This window comes from Carassius carassius, chromosome 33 (genome assembly GCF_963082965.1).
Source record: "Carassius carassius chromosome 33, fCarCar2.1, whole genome shotgun sequence".
In the NCBI taxonomy this organism is placed as follows: domain Eukaryota; kingdom Metazoa; phylum Chordata; class Actinopteri; order Cypriniformes; family Cyprinidae; genus Carassius; species Carassius carassius.
Window position 1 is genome coordinate 5,779,055 of NC_081787.1, and position 17,586 is coordinate 5,796,640.

The following is a 17,586-nucleotide window of genomic DNA, read 5'->3' on the forward strand; positions in this document are numbered from 1 at the left end:
GGGATAGCTGTGGATGCCTATGTACAGCATGTCAGTTCTGTATGATTAGTTTGTGGTATTCTTAAATCTGATTTGTTATACTGTTTGATTTATTCTAATGAATTTGTTATGATGAGTTCATAACTGCAGTGTAAATGTCGCTCCTCAAGTGTTTGCATTGATCTCAGGGGGAAGGGGCGGGTCAGGACAGCAGCACGCGGTTTTTGAAGCGTCTTTGTGTTGGTTGGGGAGGCTGACAGCACTGCAGCTGTGCCGCTGGCTGTCCTCCACTGTGAAAGAGAGAAACGCTGCTGATTTCATTGCTCTACATTCGGTTGTTGATGTCATTCATGCTTGTTTTTCTTTTTTTATTAAACCCTTAGAAAGCTGTCATAGTGGTGTGTAAACCACAGTGCTGGCAATACTCGTGCAGATGTGTCACGACTATTGCACAACAATTGGTGCTTTCTTTTAATATCTTATAAAAGTAATAAGTTACAGTAAAGCCTGTTTTCTTTGATCGCTTCTGAGCTGCGAATGCTTTGCTAGTAAAGTTATTTGTCATGTCAATCAAGCACGTTTACAATGGAAAAATCTCATATCCGACCCATCCTGTCCTGTGATTTGACAAACACCCTTCGAAGGGGAAACCTGATACATAATTCATGTCTGCCAAAGGAATGTCAGAGTTGTTCACCATGACATCATTATTCACTTGGCACTGCTCTGCTCTATGGTGACATATTTTTTTGGCCTTTTTGTGTTTGAGTAATATGATGCATGTTGCATTGAGAAATGTTGAAGCCGTTTTCCTTCTGTTTTCCTGCAGCATGAGGAGATGATGAAGCAGCGCAGGGAGCTGTCTCAGGAGCTGGTCACCTTGCATGAGGAGCTGGGTGAGTGTGTGTGAGTCATTGTAGAGTGCTTCTCTTTCACTATCTGCAGAAAGAATGGAAAGGGTTGCCAAAATGATGCTGTTTGTAATTAATGTAATAATCTGGATTGGAGGAACGGTATATTTGCTGTTGCTTGCCGTAACACGAAGACTACTGTGACTTCTGTGATAAGAGACTTTTTTCTTTGTTTTGTTTTTTTTTTAGCAACTTTCTAAAATCTTATCCACTCCAAACTTTTGAATGGTAGTGTATATGGACACTTGTTCACATGAGTATTCTGTCATATTAACCTGTTTAGTTATGTAAAGAGCTGAATAGCCACATATTTACATTTGTATATAAAAAAAATGCATTTAATCTTGGCCACTTTGGACATGGTATATATTTCTTGTGTTCTAAGTTTTGACTGGTATTGTGCTCGAATTTACCTTACATGAATTATCATGTGGTTGTAGATAAAGAGGATGGTCTGTTTGTTTTATTGGTCCTACTGGAAGAGCTCTTCCCTCCCATAGGGCTCATTTAGGAGACACACCTCCAGAAAGCACATACTTAAGACAGATAGGGTGAGCCCTAACAAGGTCAGTCAAGTCTGACGTCCTTCACAGTCTAATGGGCAAAGTGACATGGAGGAATGAATTTAATATCAGCCAGTGTTTCCCATGAGACGTCTGATGCATTGATTTCATAGCTCATGTTACCACCTGAAAACTGAGCATATTCATGGGAGAGATATGAAGCTTTATGTGCTTTCTTGACTAATATACAGTATCATCTGAGCAGGATTCATGTATTTTTTGAATCAGAAAACATTTTTCTCTCACTGAGTGTGCTTCATATGAAGGCAAAAGTGAATACTTAAAACTACTCTTGATTAAACAGCGAAACTTACAGCTATGTTGTGACCATATTGTGGGTATTACAACCACCACATTTTAGTGCTCCTGACCCCTATAAAAATTCTTCAGACCACCTCTTTTATGTCAGAATATAGTAGAAGTTTCCCTCTTTAATCAAGAATAGCTTCAAGGAATCATTTCTTCTTTAGCCCTACTATGAAGAGAGCAATTTCACTGTGAATGCTGCAGCATGCCATGCTTTTTGGCACACACCCAGAAGTGTCTTTTAACACAGGACAACTGCTCTCTTCCAATGAAGTGATTTCAGTCTTCACACAAAATTTGCTAGAACTGTGTCCAATTAATTGAGCTTGCTATTTGGCATGTGATTTCTCTGTGCCGAATGATTCAATTTGTGAATAGTTATTAATTTAAAAACGTGCTTATTTTGAAAACAACAGATGTCTAGACAGGATCACATGATTGATTTGAAGCAAATTCAAACAGGCCATAACAAACACAGCAGGTTTGTCCAGCTTTCGACTGCCAAGAACTTTCTGAAATGAGCAAAATTATACTCTGATGCATGTGCATAGTCATTTTTGCTGTCATGCAACATACTAGGGATGGGATGGTATGAAAATTTAATATCACGATTATAGTGACTAAAATTATCACGATTATCAATATTATCACGGTTTTGTTGAAACGAGATGAAAGTGTTCAAAAATAGTTGATGCTCACACTGAAAACATTTCAGCAAGTTTTATATTTAATAATCAACAAACAACTAATAAAACAAGCAACTCTATGCACTTAATTTAAAGAAAGATTAAATTCTGTGGCATTTCCTTCCTTACAATAAAAAGTGTAGAAGCATAGAAAAGCATAGAAAAGTCACTGACTTTCGCCATTCCTTCTCGAAAAAAAAACAAAAAAACATTGTGCGCTGCGCTTGCGTCAGACTGTTGCTGGCTGGACATGATTTAATAGCGAGTTATTAAAACCGCGATAATCAAACACGGTTTTAATGATAATTAATTTTTAAACGATATTACTAACCTTCAGCACATTTTATCACGGTTATCGATAAAACCGGTTATCGTCCCATCCCTACAACATACATGGACCCTACTCCTTTCTAAATGTCTGTGTTGCCTTGTTTGGATTATTTATAGGATTTCAGCTGTGCGCTGCATCATAAATATAACCTATAATAGAATTACACTGCAGATTAATGTAATACATCAAGCCATTAGCGAGCTCTGAGTCTGGCTCATCTTCTCTGAGTGGATCTGATCATGGTTTAGCTCTGCTTTCTGTTTCTTGTACAGCAGGGTCAATAGATAACGGTTCTTATTTAACTTTATAATGATTCTGATTGTAACTCATTTTAAGACTCCCTTTTAAAGGGGAAAATTCTGTGGTTTTCATCTCAGAATATAGATGATTAGATTGCAGTGCCAGTAAGGGATATGACCCAAGTTTCCCCCTGGAGAACAACAGCCGTTCTTGTGTTGAGTCATTTATTTTGCTGACATGCTCTTGTCCTTTGATAAAAGATGAGGTTCAGAAAAGCCTACTGATGCAGCAGTAAACAGATGAGATGAGCCAGACAATCTGGTGTTATTAAACTGTTATTCTACACAAGTTAGACAAGTTTGTTCCCAGCAAACTCATTGAGGGTTTTTGCATGAATTTGAACATCACATTAGCCTCGTGAATTGAATGCACTGGTAAGCTCTGTTTGAAACAGCTGCCTGCTTTTCTACTGTTATTTCATTATAGTGGCTTGGGCCAGGGACTTTGTTAAAAAAAACTTACTGGCATTTGCGTGCTCATTGTAGCACATGATTTTGTTGGTCGGGCCACATCTTGGATTTGGCGTACCGGTTTTTCAAATAGCAATAAACAGTGAAGCAAATTTTTATTTTTATTCAATAATTTTTTATTGTTCGTTGTGGTCTGAGGACCATTGTATCAGCCTGACATTTTTTACTTTAGGCCTCCTTAAAACTTCACAGTAAATTTTACTGTCACTATGCATGAATTTGTGCATGCAATTCATTTATAAAAGCAAAATAAATCGAATTCCATACGGATATAAAAAAAAATGCATGTATTAAATAAATATTGGTATTTATTTAAATTAATGAATATAATATGAAAATAAATGCAGATATATCAGTAAACCTATTTAAATGCAGGTATTTATTTTCATGCAGACAAATAAATAAATGCAGGTTTTTAAATGAATTAATGAATAAAGGGGACAGTGTCTGTGACACAGTTGTGATTGAGAGAGCATAGTGACCGGTTAGGAAATGCCCATTCATTATGCCTCTGTCTATTAATGTTGCTTTTGCCTTCCTTTCCATCAGTTGTAATTTGACGTGTTCCTTGAAACAGTTGATTTTTTATTTACAGAACTGCTAGAGACACCATAACTGTAGAGACAACTGGGACTCAATGCAGAATACTTGAGTAATGAATCATAGCATCGAGTGTTGGCAGGTCCTGATGTCAAAGCAGCAAATGGACGTGTTGGCCTCTGCTTATCCCCCTGCTGTTTAGTTACTACATATAGCATATATATATATATATATATATCTCCCTTGTGGATTGTTCAAATTCACTACCCTTTCGAGTTGTTCGGGATGAAAACATCCACTCAATTAAACTGCTGTAAAAATGTATCAGATTCATATTTTTTTTTTCAATTTTTTTTGCATAAATCTGTTAATCAACCTCAGTCCTGATCAAAACTACCAAATGTTTTTAAAAAATCCAAGATTTTAACTCTTTAATTGCCAAGTTCATAAATGATGTCACTGATTTGGGGAAAAAAACACACAAAATGACTTATTTTCAATATAAAAGTAATTGTGGCTGGATTTTTTTTTTTTTACTTTTTATAACAGTCTTGGGCATGTCAAAGTTTAGTAGCAACATTGGCTTCGATGCATTTTTAGTTTTTGTGCAACATTAGATTTAATTTTTTTCTCCCTAATTAGTAGTTGGTGGCTGTTTTTGCCCCATTGACTTCCATTATAACGACATTTTTTGATTGCAAAGCCATGACATCATGTAATCATGCATTCTTGATTGTTTGTGGTTTTCCCTTTTGGGAAGAGGTAAAATTTGTTAATTTTACAGTTGATCACTAGGTGGGACCATTAACCCTTTAGATAGGCCTGTGCAAAAAAGGCTTAGTTTCTGGCTTGTATATGGAGTTATATGGAGTATAACAGCAAATTATAGTGTTTGTGTGTGTGTGAGATTCTTGATTGTTGGTGGTTTTCCCTGTTGGGAAGAGGTAACATTTGTTATTTTTACATTTGATCACTAGGTGGGACCATTAACCATTTAGATAGGCCTGTGCAAAAAAAGCTTAGTTTCTGACTTGTATATGAAGCTATATGGAGTATAACAGCATATTATATTGAGTGTGTGTGTGTGTGTGTGTGTGTGTGTGTGTGTGTGTGTGTGTGTGTGAGAAAGAGAGAGAGAGTGTGTGTGTGTGAGAGAGACCTTTGCGCACTTACCTTAATGTATTTCAGAAAATCACAATGTACACCTCAGCTCTTAGAACTACATGGAGTAAACAAAAGTGTATTTATGCACCTGCTGCCTTTTAATGGTGGTGAAAGTAATCGGTTGTTAAGTGATGACGTAAGAAGCGCTGTTTCCGGGTCCAGGCCTCAACTTGCTTCACTTGAGAATATGACCAGCCGTTTATGAGCACTGTTTATTCATATTTATAATTTAAGTTAAATGCTTTCAAACTTACGATATACCCTACAGTCTCCGTGCTCACAGCGTCCCAAACACAAATAATTTTTAGATATTTTTTTTATATTTATATTTTCATTGTCTGGCTATCTGGTACTTCGGTATGGAGTTAAAGGTTCATATTATAACTTTTTCGCTAGTATTCTATCACATTGTGAGTTTATATTAGCACCTTTTGTTGTTTTCTCGTGGTGACTGATAGAGCGTTTGGACACGGAAGCGCTGCTACGTGACGTCAGAATTAATAAGCGAATAGACTAAACAAAAGCAAAGTACGTGGATTTAAACACTTGCATGCCATCGTGCTGGATATTTAATGGTGAGAAGAGCAGCAAGCAACATGAGAAAGGGCTTGACTTGTACCAAAGTTTTAGAAATTATGTAGCGTGACCCCTCCAGCGAGCTGCAGCTTATTTGAAGTTGGTATTGCATTTTGGTTCATAATACATTTATGTTCATAAATTTGATGCGAAGTAGATTTTTTTTTACAGGATTTTAAGGTTTTAAACTGGCTTTACCATCAAGAAAAGAGGAGCATTTCACTTATAGGCCATCTGTACTTTTCACCATCAAAAGGAAGCAGGTGCATAAACACGCTTCTTTTTTTATTATTTACTCAATGTAGTTCTGAGAGCATGAGGTGCATATTTTGATTTTTTCAAATACTGTACATCAAGGTAAGTGCACAAAGGTCTCTCTCACACCCTCTCTTTCTCTCTCTCTCTCTCTATCACACACACACACACACACATACTATAATTTGCTATTATACTCCATATAACTCCATACAAGCCAGAAACTATGCCTTTTTTTGCACAGGCCTATCTAAAGGGTTAAGGGTCCCACCTAGTGATCAACTGTAAAAAATAACAAATGTTACCTCTTCCCAACAGGAAAAACCTCCAACAATCAAGAATCTCACACACACACAAACACTATAATTTGCTGTTATACTCCATATAACTCCATATAAAAGCCAGAAACCAAGCCTTTTTTTGCACAGGCCTATTTAAAGGGTTAATGGTCCCACCTAGTGATCAACTGTAAAAATAATTTTTTTTACCTCTTCCCAAAAGTGAAAACCACAAACAATCAAGAATGCATTATTATATGGTGTCATGGCTTTGCAATCAAAAAATGTCGTTATAATGGAAGTCAATGGGGCAAAAACAGCCACCAACAACTAATTGGGGAGAAAAAATTTAAATCTAATGCCGCACAAAAACTAACAATGCATCAAAGCCAATCTTGTTACTAATCTTTGACATGCCCAAGACTGTGATAAAAGGTAAAAAAAAAAATCCAGTCCACAATCACTTTTTATATTGAAAATATGTAATTTTGTGTGGTTTTTTTTCCCAAATCAGTGACATCATTTATGAACTTGGTAATTAAAAAGTTAAAATCTTGGAATTTATTTAAAAATTTGGTAATTTTGATCAGGACTGAGATTGATTTAATAGATTTATGCAAAAAAAATAGAAAAAAATATTTATCTGATACATTTTTTACAGCAGTTTAATTTAGTGGATGTTTTCATCCACGAACATCCCGAAAGGGTAGTGAATTTGCCCACAGTGTACCGTTGAGTTTTTGAAAAATTTCAAAGTATTTTCCCAAAATATGGGTCAAAATAAGATTTTTCACCAAAAATCTTTCCATTAGCTCAAACACAGAGAAAGTTGTGGCCAAAATAAGACTCAACTTTACCCCCTAGTGGACGAAAACGTCCCCAACAACCCACAAAGGTTAAATATATATATATATATTTTTTTTTTTTTGGTACATTAGATATCAGATGTCCTGCTCTTTTTGAAGTCAGAGGGTTGCTGGCATCATGCCAGAAAAAAGGCAATCATCTTAAATGGTGCTTTATTGCTTGATGTTTGTTAACTGAATCACTTACCGGTAATCGATCTTCTAACTTCCAAATGATCCGATCTTTTCCTCAGTGAGTTCGGCTCACTCCTGTGAGCGTCTGGAGCAGGACAAGGAGGAGCTGCGTGCTGCTTTTGATGGAGTTCTACAGAAGGTCCAGGAGCAGCACCGCTCGGACCTCGCTGACCTCGAGGAGAGACTGAAGACCTTTTACTCCACTGAGTGGGAGAAGGTCCATCAGACTTACCAGGAGGAGGCTGACAAGTGCAAAGCTCAGATGGAGCAGCAGGTGTGGAAGACAACGGGCCTTTTCTCTTTTGTCCTCTAGTGTCCTGACACTTTTTATTGGATATACTTGATTTCAGATGTCTTATGCTGTCATATATTTAAACATTATCACTTTCTCATAACTAGATGGAGTACTTTCATTTGATTTTGTTTTTCTTGCATATTATATGAGCCTTGACCTTTTAATCATTTGGACATTTGACATCTGATTTCCTAATCATTTATACACTAAAATAAACCAATAATAATATTATGAATTGTTATTTGTACTTGTCTAGCTAAAAGAGTTGCGAGCAAAACATGAGGCTTTGAAGAAGGAACTGGAAGTCAGCCATATGGAGGAGGTGGATGGCCTTAAACAACAGTTTGAAGAGACTTTCAAAGGTAAATTATATTGTGCTTTGTGTTGTTTCTTTCTCTAAAATGTGTGTGTATGTGCTACTGAATATTTTGGGTACAAACCAGAAGTGAGCTAAACCTGGCAAAATCTCCCTAAACCTTCTTTTAGGGACATCTTCATTTGTGAATGGTATAAAAGTAAAGTAAATAAAATTAAAATTCTTCAGGGTAAGGTTATACCATTCATAATTAGCTGTATATAAAATTGTAGCAGTCTATGCAATGTCCCCATTAAGTTGTCCCTATTTACCAAAAACAAAAGGACAGTCCTATTAGGAAAATGGTTTATAAATCATACCAAATGATGTCTGTAAGGTTTAGTAGTAGGTTTAATGGATAGAATATAAAGTTTGTTTTTTTGGTATGGGTAGGTGATAGAAAATATCATTAACATGATAGAAAATCAGTGGAAGTCTATGCTGTATTCTCGTTAAGACAGCGAAACAAACGTGTGTAAATGTTGCACTTTTTACTTTAATGTTTAAAGGCAGCAGCATTAGCTCTCATGCTCAGATATATTCTGTTCTGTCTTGACTTTCTCAGAACTCAAACAGTCCCATGAAAAGGAAATGCAGTCTCTCAACGCAACACTGAAGGAATCAGAGGACACGTTATCTGTAAGGCAGTGACCAAAAGCTACAATTCTCCACACAACATTAGTGATCCCTGTTCACTTTTCCTTTCTTATATTTTGCCCTGTCAAAATGTAACACAGATTTTCATATCAGTGCATTATTCCTCAAACAGGATCGAATTCAGGAGCTCATGACCGAAAATAACAACCTCAAAGAAAAGCTGAATGATGAGGTGAAGAGAAGGATGGATTTGGCTGAGAAAACACAGGTACATTAACACCCCTGTATAGCTCCCAAACATCTGTGTATTCAAACAAACTTAGCCAGTGCTATTGATAGTAATGCATCCCTGCTTTAACTAGACTAACAGGTTATTAATAGACTGGTCTTTCCAATCAGGGTTAAGGAGATTCAAGAACTCTCAACATTCTGAAAATGAATGCAAGGATATTTAGATAACTGCTCTGCATAATTCTGCCAGACCTTGTCCTCTACATAGAATGATAATGCAGCACAGGGAAAGTTCATATATAGGGGATTCTTCAACTTTGGACACTTCTGACCCTTCAGCTGTTGGAAAATTAAGTGTCTTGCATTTATGCATTTAGCAGATGCTTTTATTTAAAAACTCTTAAAAGACACTTTTCACATTTTAGTTTGTTTAGTAACCACGCTCAATAATGTTGATAAAACATTTATCAACATTACAAACTATATATTTTTTAAATAATTGTCATGTTGTGTTATTGTCTCTTAAGTTCACTATTATTATTATTTTTTAAAGAAATTAATTCTTTCATTTACCAAGGATTAAACATGATAACATGATTTAAAACTTAATGATCCAGTTTGAGAAAGCCAGTATATATTCCTGATCTCTCTTTTCTTTTGTCGAAGAAGGACTCCCATACTCTTTATCTGGAGCAGGAGCTTGAAAGCCTTAAGGTAGTGCTGGACATCAAAAACAAACAGATCCATGAACAGGACAAGAAACTCTTGCAGATAGACAAACTGGTGAGCTCCATTATCTGTTGTGCATAAAGCCATTTTGCAGGAGAAATGATTTGTGGTCCTACTTTCTAATCGCAGTAAAGAGTTTAACACCGTAAATCTGATGCTCCTACAGTATTTTTCCTGAAAATAAAAAAATTAAGATTTGATTTATTTGTAGATGGAGAGGAATGTGAAGCTGGATGAATGTCTTAAGAAACTCCAACAGGAAAACGAGGACCTCAAAGCCCGAATGGACAGACATGCTGCTTTGTCAAGGTAGCATACCACAAGCTTGTGTTCATAAACGTGATACCCCTTGGGTTTTTAGAAATTATTTTACTCAATCATCCTGTCTAGCTTCTAACATTAGGGTGTTTCCCCAGTGGGATTCATTCAGTTAGACCTGTAGCAAACCAAACTCTTTGAAGTGTCACAGAATTTGCATGTGGTGTGTGGGTAGCAGAGAAATTCTACAAAATTGCTTCTGGCTGTGCTGTGACACTTTAATTGCTTTGATTACTCTCTGTGCTCTTGTGGTGGCAAGAAAGGTGCATTTTCATTGCAGCAAAGCTTTGTGCTAAGAGACCTGCTCTTTCATCTTGTGCAGTAATAGTGACTACTTCATTAAAGTTCACCAGAGCTGACTTGTTCCATTGCAGACAACTGTCCACAGAGCAGGCGGTTTTGCAGGAATCCCTCCAGAAGGAGTCCAAAGTGAACAAACGCCTGTCTATGGAGAATGAAGAGCTGCTCTGGAAGCTCCACAACGGTGATCTGAGCAGCCCCCACAAGGTCTCCCCCTCCCCGTCCCTGAATCTCCAGTCACCGCGGCACTCTGGGACGTTCTCCAGCCCTCCCATCTCACCCAGATAACTATGGCCTTCAGCTACCAGGAAGCATTTTCTTATAGGACAGATTGCTTCCTGCATGCTGATGCTGGTCTGGACCATGCTCTCAATATGGAATGAGCTTTTTTGACTTATACAGAAAACTGAAGACTAGATTGCACTGAAGCACTTACCAATGAGACCACCCTCATACTTTGCCTTTCACATCTGGCTATGGAGGAAAAATGAAATATCTCAGGGCTTATAGAAGGTTTCTCTCGAATGTATGTTTTATATTTTTTCCCCTCCTGGATTACTTTGTTTCCTGAAGTTCCTGACTTTTACTGCCTCTCTATAGAGGACTGATATTCGAATTCACGACTGGGGCCTTTATCAACTTATGAAGCTTTCCCACCAGACGCCTTGAAATCAACCTTTATAAACCCAGATTTATCTTTTGCTTTGGGGCAAATGTCCAAATGCCAGCCGGCCAGTGAACATTTCCCAGATGCTGCTGCTCGTGTAGCAATTGGTTTCCCATTATTTTATGCAGGAACTCAGACTCCAGATGAACCTTTCACTTCATAGATCAACATGCCATAAACTGACTGTTACTATTTACTCAAATGGAAATATTCACTGATCTCAACCAGGTATTCTTAAAACTTTATGCAACACTTTTTTTTTTCTTGTTTATGTCATGCCTTTATTTTTGATTTCGTAAATGTTTTTTTTTTTTTTTTTATCACACATTAAGAACTGCAACTAGGTAAGCTTTGCCCAAATCATGATGCATGTTTCATCACAGATTCGCTCTCCATATCACTCATATATGCATAGAAGAGATGCAATACAGTGATTGATGCAAAATTAATTTTTAATAGTTGATTAAAAGTCTTGAATGTCTGTATAAAGTTTGAATTCCTCACTTGGCAATCAGAGATGCAGTTTAATGGCAATGGTATGCTGTAAACGGACATGATATTGAAATGGCATGTCATTGGGCAGCCCTGTGACTGAAGGCATGTACTATTGGGAATAAGCAATTTTCTTGAATACGGGTTTTGTGTCTTATTCAGTATGAATGAGCTGCAGGGGACAGATTTGAGTGTGTGTTTGTTTTTATTTCAAAATTTAGGTATAATCATGAGACCGTAATGACCGAGCATGTTCCAGTGGCCTCTGTCTGAAACCCTCCACTGCAGCTTTACATTCGAGCTATTTACAAAGAAGTTAAATAGCAAAAGAAGAACATTTTTTATGGTATGTATTGCTAAGCTGTTTGTGTGGATGTTGGTGTGAAACTGAAACTCGTGAAAATATGCAATTAATAAAGAATTAAATTAATCTGTGTTTAATTGTCACCCTGTGTTTATAACATGTAATTGAAGGGATAGTCAATATAAAAATCTAATTTGTCATTAAAAGATTTTGTCTCACTCTCATGTCATTCCAAACTTGTATGGAATTCCATAGAAGAGACAAAAAAAGATTGGTAACTTTAAGTTTTATCAAATTCTTCTGTTTTTGTTCATATAACGTCGTCCAATTGGAACCGAACTGTTTTGTTATCAATATTCTTCAAAATATTTTATTTTACGTTTCTCAAAACAAAGTCATATTGGTTTGGAACAACATACTGTAAGGGTGAATAAATTAAGACCGAATTCTCATTTTTGAGAGCACTTTCCCTTTAAGGAGCCGAGCAGTGAAAGTGTGCAGTAACCTGTTGCATCTGTTGGTTTTATTTCTTTTCTTCATGCATTTCGAACTGCATCAATGGGCTTGCAGTTTGACTGTAATCTGTTCTGTGTAGTGATTTCTATTGTAACTTATTCTTAAATCTCTAATAATTCAATAACAGTGAGAGGAGGAGGAGAAACATACTTTGAATGTGTCGCACTGAACCAAAATAAGCACTGGGCTCCCGCTGCACATTCCACATATGGAGTCCATTAGAGCGGAGCACAAAGCCTTCACGCTCCTCAGACATATTTCATGCATATAGACCTTAACACCTTCCATTTTCAGAATTATAGGTTTATGATTGAAAAACACTATTGCACAGGCAGCAATGCATCATAAACTGTTTTAAGTATGCTGTTGATTTACCATTGAACATAAAGCTTGCATTAACTTACATCATTAAATTAAATCAAAAGAAGCACTTTATTAGAAGCACTATACGGCCTCTGACCCTGAGAACACGTCAACACACGTCATATTAGCACCTATTTATCTGAATCTACCTGTCAAACATCTAGAATATGACATTTTTTTATGTTTTTGAATGAAATCTCTTATGCTCTTGTAAGGGTGCATTTATTTGATCAAAAATAAAGCAAAAATAGTTATACTGTGAATTACGGTTACAATTACATAATGTTTTCTATTAGAATAAATCATAAAATGTAAATTATTCCTATGACGCAAAGCTGAATTTTTAGCATCATTACTCTAGTCTTAAGTGTCACATGATCCTAATATGCTGATTTGCTGTTCAAGAAATAATATTCTTAATGTAAGTGGTGAAAATAATCGCACATTTCTTAAGGAAATAATAATAATGTGCCACTCACCTGGCCAGGATACCTCCAGCTGAAGCTGACATTCATCTCCGGTTCACCCAGAACTGTGCAAGTAACATTAAAGATGTCGCCACCACTCACGGTGTTCGAAGAAGCCTCAATAGTTGCAAAAGGGGGACCACTTGGCACTACAAAAATAAAAAATAAATGCATTTTTGCCAAAAACACCATGTAAAATGTTGGGTAACTGTTATTAACGGTACTATTACGTTCTCCTCTTACCTTCCACATACAGCAGCTGGTATTTAGTGGATATTTGTGAAGTGGTTTTCGTGGTGCTGTTGGCCTTGCAATAATAAGCACCCTTGTGTTCTGGACTGGGGTTTTGGATGATGAAGCCCTTAGTGGGATTGTAAGAGATCTGGGTCCCATCCACAGCGATTTCTTCTGCAGGAACTTCCCTGTGCAGCGAGACTTTGATTTTGGGGTTTGTCACCCTGCACGGGATGGTGGCGGGCTTGTCAGGGCGCAGGTAGATGATCTCAAAATGGATAGCAGAGGGGACAAACAGCTCATCTTTGTCTAGATACAAAGAGAATAGTAAGAATGTCTTGGAGGTTTCAAGATGATGTAGATGTGTTTGTGTTATATGTTAGCAGATGCGGTACCTGTAAAGTAAATGTAGGTAGCAGAGGTGCTTTCTCCATCCTTTGCACATTCTTCTCCATCACAGAGCACCACCCAGCAGCTGTAGTCCCCCGTATCAGCAGCAGAGGGCGACGTCAGAGTCAGCTGACTGTACCGCTCATGCTGCTTGATGCTGAAACAACAGTCAGTCAAGTCTAATATATATACATACATACTATGGACTATATGAGTTATTCTACAAATTTAGGGTACGTTTTTATATCCACTAATGATAAATATATTTTTTCTAATCATTTTCTTTAGAAAATCAAATTTTATCCATAAAACATTGCATATTATAATCTCACAAAGCTATTTTGTGCACCCTAATTCGGTTTGCTTGAAATAGCCTTGATGTCTAATTTTTTTACAGTGAGTCAGTCTGTAGATTAACAGGGTTATTATTATAGTTCACTTAAATTCATTTAAAAAATAATACATTCATTGAAATGAAATTAACTTTGAATGAAATCAAGTAAAAAATGTATTCGGCTATTTGCCAAAGCGACAGTTTGACTGCAATTATTAAACTTTTTAAATGTATTTTTATTAAAAAAAAAAAAAGCTGTAATTATTAACATGCAGTGTAATCTTGTTAAATTAAATCTTGGAAATTAACCATGGTTTAATTGTGGTAAATGTATAGTAACCATGTTTTTTTGACTTATTGATTACTATTTGTATAACCACAGTTTTACTAAAAATACAAATATGGTAACCACAATTTAACCATGCTATTTGTAGTAAAACTTTGGTTATAAAACCATGGTTACTATATTAAATAAATAGATAAAATGAGAAAAGAAGAATTCCTGAGACGGTTGTCACTGTATGTGTCCAGATAAGAGGGATACGCCCAACCTATATTAGTCCCTTTGCATCTGAGTTCCAGTGTTTTCCCAGGATTCAAAGAAAGGCTCTCGCCCAATCTGAGAAAACGGCCTTTATCAAGGACCTGGGTGAGAATAGACTGGCCCTTGCTTCGTGTCTCCTTCTCTTTTACTTTGGGGTAGTGAACCTTCACCCTCTTTCTTCCTGGTCTAATATGGTTCTCACCAGCCTCTTTTTTTCGCTTGACCTGTGCTGACACACCTGGGTACACCAAAACATAGTTTTACTAGTCAACAGCGTGTTGTTTCAGCATTTGGATGTGACGGACAAACTTTACATTGGGAACTTCTAAAGAGCAATAACATTTATTTATTAAATCAACATAATACAGCATATGTGTTTCATTTCTCTTTGTGACACTTGATAACTCCTATAACCGAGACAAATAAAGAAGGAGAGAGAGAGAGAGAGAGCAAGCGAAAGAGGTTTCTGCCATCTGGAAATCTGCTCTATATTCTTCGGCTAACAGCTGTACAAACAGCAATGCTGGAAGTATGCCTTTCTTGTTCTCTGACCAAAAGCCTACAAAACTGATCAATACTGAGGTTCACTGAATCACAAATTCCTTTTTAATTCACTTTTGACACACACAAGGATCATGAGTTCTAGAAGAAAATTGTATACATATTTTTTATTCTGATTTATGTTTGATTTAAAAGAAAGAAAAAAAGTTACCTTAGGATGCAAACATATTTGATTTTCTATCTTTTGTCTCGGCTGTATAATTTAAACATACGTTTAAGTAAAAACCATGCCTGATCTAATCTCTCCTCCTCTTTCTGCTCTGGAATTTGGTTTCCATTGGCACCACTGGCACACCATACACATTCATCCACAACATGTCTCAATTTTGTTTCTTTTCGAACAAGAGAAAAAAAGTTTCTGTTTGTTTTTCTTTTCTTTTTTACTTCATGTTTAGAAGTAATAAAAACAAAGCAGAAAAAAATATATAGATCTTCTCACCATCTTGGACCTCCAGCCAGAGCAGTGCCAGTGTGAAGAAGAGCCAGAGCTTCATGATGGCTGAAGTGGAGAGTTCCAGCAGGGCACACGGGGCTGTTCTTGCTTTTCAGGAGGCCTGACAGCTGCACAGGAGCTCTTCGTCCACTGTATGTCCCGTTTACACACAGTCTGCGCCATCCCTGTGATAAAAGAGGAATTCCCCAGCCCATCTGCACATTCACTCCCTTTCAGAGTCAGTCTGTGATCATCTAGTGCCCTCTGCTGGACTAACGCTATACTACGTATAATCCAGATAATTTAGCAGCTGCCTCCCTAAAAATGAGCTTTGCCACCCCAAAGCAGCGTACGCGATCAAAGTGCATTGAGATCGGAAAAGCGCGATTTTGACTGAAGCAGGGATTTTCTAAAGGTCTGAGAGTTCTGACCCGGAAATGCAGTCATTTCACAAGAAATGTATACTAATTAAAGCCTACTGTGTTTCACACGCAACACATGGGTTTTTGGCTAGGTTTAAAGCAAGAAAAAGAGCAGCTTTAGATAAACAAGGCAACATAATATATGTACTTTTATAGTCGCAGAAAAACAAAGTTATTTAAGACCCAATAGATTGCTTGTAATAAAGATTGAAATGCAAAAGGCACGAGAGTCGACTGTTTCTGTCAGTGGTGAGTTTTAATTTTAAATGTTTGTGAGAGCCTAACAAGGAAAGTAGGCTAAATGTTGTGTTTAAATGTGTTGCTGCTTGCTTCAGCAACATATACAAACCTAGCAGTCACATGCAAGAGCAATAGCCTACGTTGTTTATATTTGAGTTTAAATTAATGTCTATGAAAGATTGTTACTGTACTGTGATGAAAGAGTATCACAATGCTGAAAAGCGACCATCTTGGATGGTCTGAGGGTGAGTAAATTGCCATCAGATTTTCATTTTGGGGTGAACAATTCTGTAGAGGTGAGATATTTCTACATATGTGAGATATTTCTGTCCATCATTCATTTTAAATTATACCCATACTTTACAAATAGAGCTCACCTTATCAATACTGCTACTGATTACATTGTACTATAATTAAATGGGCAGTCAGTGTTTTGATTACTGAAGCTAATGCTGAAATCTGTTTCCATTGGCAGTTGAGTAATGCAGTTTTTGCAATCATGTGAAATCAAATATAGGCTTCTTTTGTTAAACATTTACCATTACTTGAACTCATGTGAAAGAGTAGCGACATTCTGTGATACTGTATCCGTTGACGAAGTAGTGAATAGCACAGACCTACCAACCAAGAAGAACAAAATCCATTAACATTTGAATAAAACGATTTAATGCATATTTATATTCAATAATGTGGGGAAACCTTGTTAAAAAGAGAGACTTTTTTATTGTTTTGTATAAAATCACTCTGCAATGTTTTAACAAGGCGGAGAAGGGCTTAAGCGCTGGTTAGCAGAAGAAACACTTTGAGATGCTCAGGTTGTCCTTTTTCAGACCACCTCTTGCATCACTTAGTTAGCTGGATTGAACAGATTGTCATGTACTGAATGACCGCAAATAATTATGTAGTGTACACTGATGATTATTCATTAACGTTTCTGAAAGATAAAAAAAAGTCTACAAGCAATTGTATAAAGTGAAAAAAAAGGTAATTTTACAAGACAAAACCTACATTCGTACTTGCTTCAACATCATCAGACCTTCTGGTTGTTAAACAACAGGTTGACCTATAAATACTGTAAGTTGTAGGATATGCCTGTCAAACTTGCAGCGATAATTACACAACACATGTAACATGGATTAAGATAAAAACTGTAGTGTTTATCACAATACAAGAAAATGTGAATTAGTGTTATCAAGGCAGCTTAACATCTCAGGCATGTACAGTAAGTTAACAGTATTCATTCTAAATCTTAGGATTTAACACTTTAACAAAACAGTCAAACATCTTGACATGCTGTGAAGCTGGACATTCACCATTTACATGGCATGTTCCACATTATGTAATAATGACACGTGTGTCGCATACCTTTTAAAATAAGTAGGCTCGTATATGCTG

At 36.7% G+C, this 17,586-nt stretch overlaps 2 protein-coding genes across 6 annotated transcripts in view; one reads left to right on the forward strand and one right to left on the reverse strand.

Annotated features, from left to right (window-relative positions):
• LOC132113558 (microtubule-associated tumor suppressor 1 homolog A) overlaps window positions 1-11,813 on the forward strand; it is a 34,186-nt gene extending 22,373 nt beyond the window's left edge. For 4 of the 5 annotated variants that reach the window (XM_059521377.1, XM_059521379.1, XM_059521378.1 and 1 more), the window contains 8 exons: window positions 809-875; window positions 7,459-7,673; window positions 7,951-8,056; window positions 8,615-8,688; window positions 8,819-8,914; window positions 9,547-9,660; window positions 9,818-9,915; window positions 10,299-11,813. In XM_059521377.1, the coding sequence (XP_059377360.1) occupies window positions 809-875; window positions 7,459-7,673; window positions 7,951-8,056; window positions 8,615-8,688; window positions 8,819-8,914; window positions 9,547-9,660; window positions 9,818-9,915; window positions 10,299-10,512 (984 nt within the window). In that variant the 3' untranslated portion in view covers window positions 10,513-11,813. The remainder of the gene's footprint in view (window positions 1-808; window positions 876-7,458; window positions 7,674-7,950; window positions 8,057-8,614; window positions 8,689-8,818; window positions 8,915-9,546; window positions 9,661-9,817; window positions 9,916-10,298) is intronic. The other variant, XM_059521380.1, reaches the window with a different exon arrangement.
• An 803-nt stretch (window positions 11,814-12,616) lies between these two features.
• On the reverse strand, window positions 12,617-15,772 carry LOC132114112 (platelet-derived growth factor receptor-like protein). The gene is made up of 6 exons (XM_059522248.1): window positions 15,536-15,772; window positions 14,498-14,773; window positions 13,663-13,818; window positions 13,277-13,576; window positions 13,046-13,182; window positions 12,617-12,664 (listed from the first exon to the last, which is right to left on the reverse strand). Exons 1-6 carry the CDS (start codon window positions 15,588-15,590, stop codon window positions 12,617-12,619), a joined length of 972 nt encoding a protein of 323 aa, XP_059378231.1. The 5' UTR covers window positions 15,591-15,772.
• Window positions 15,773-17,586: the final 1,814 nt, after the last annotated feature.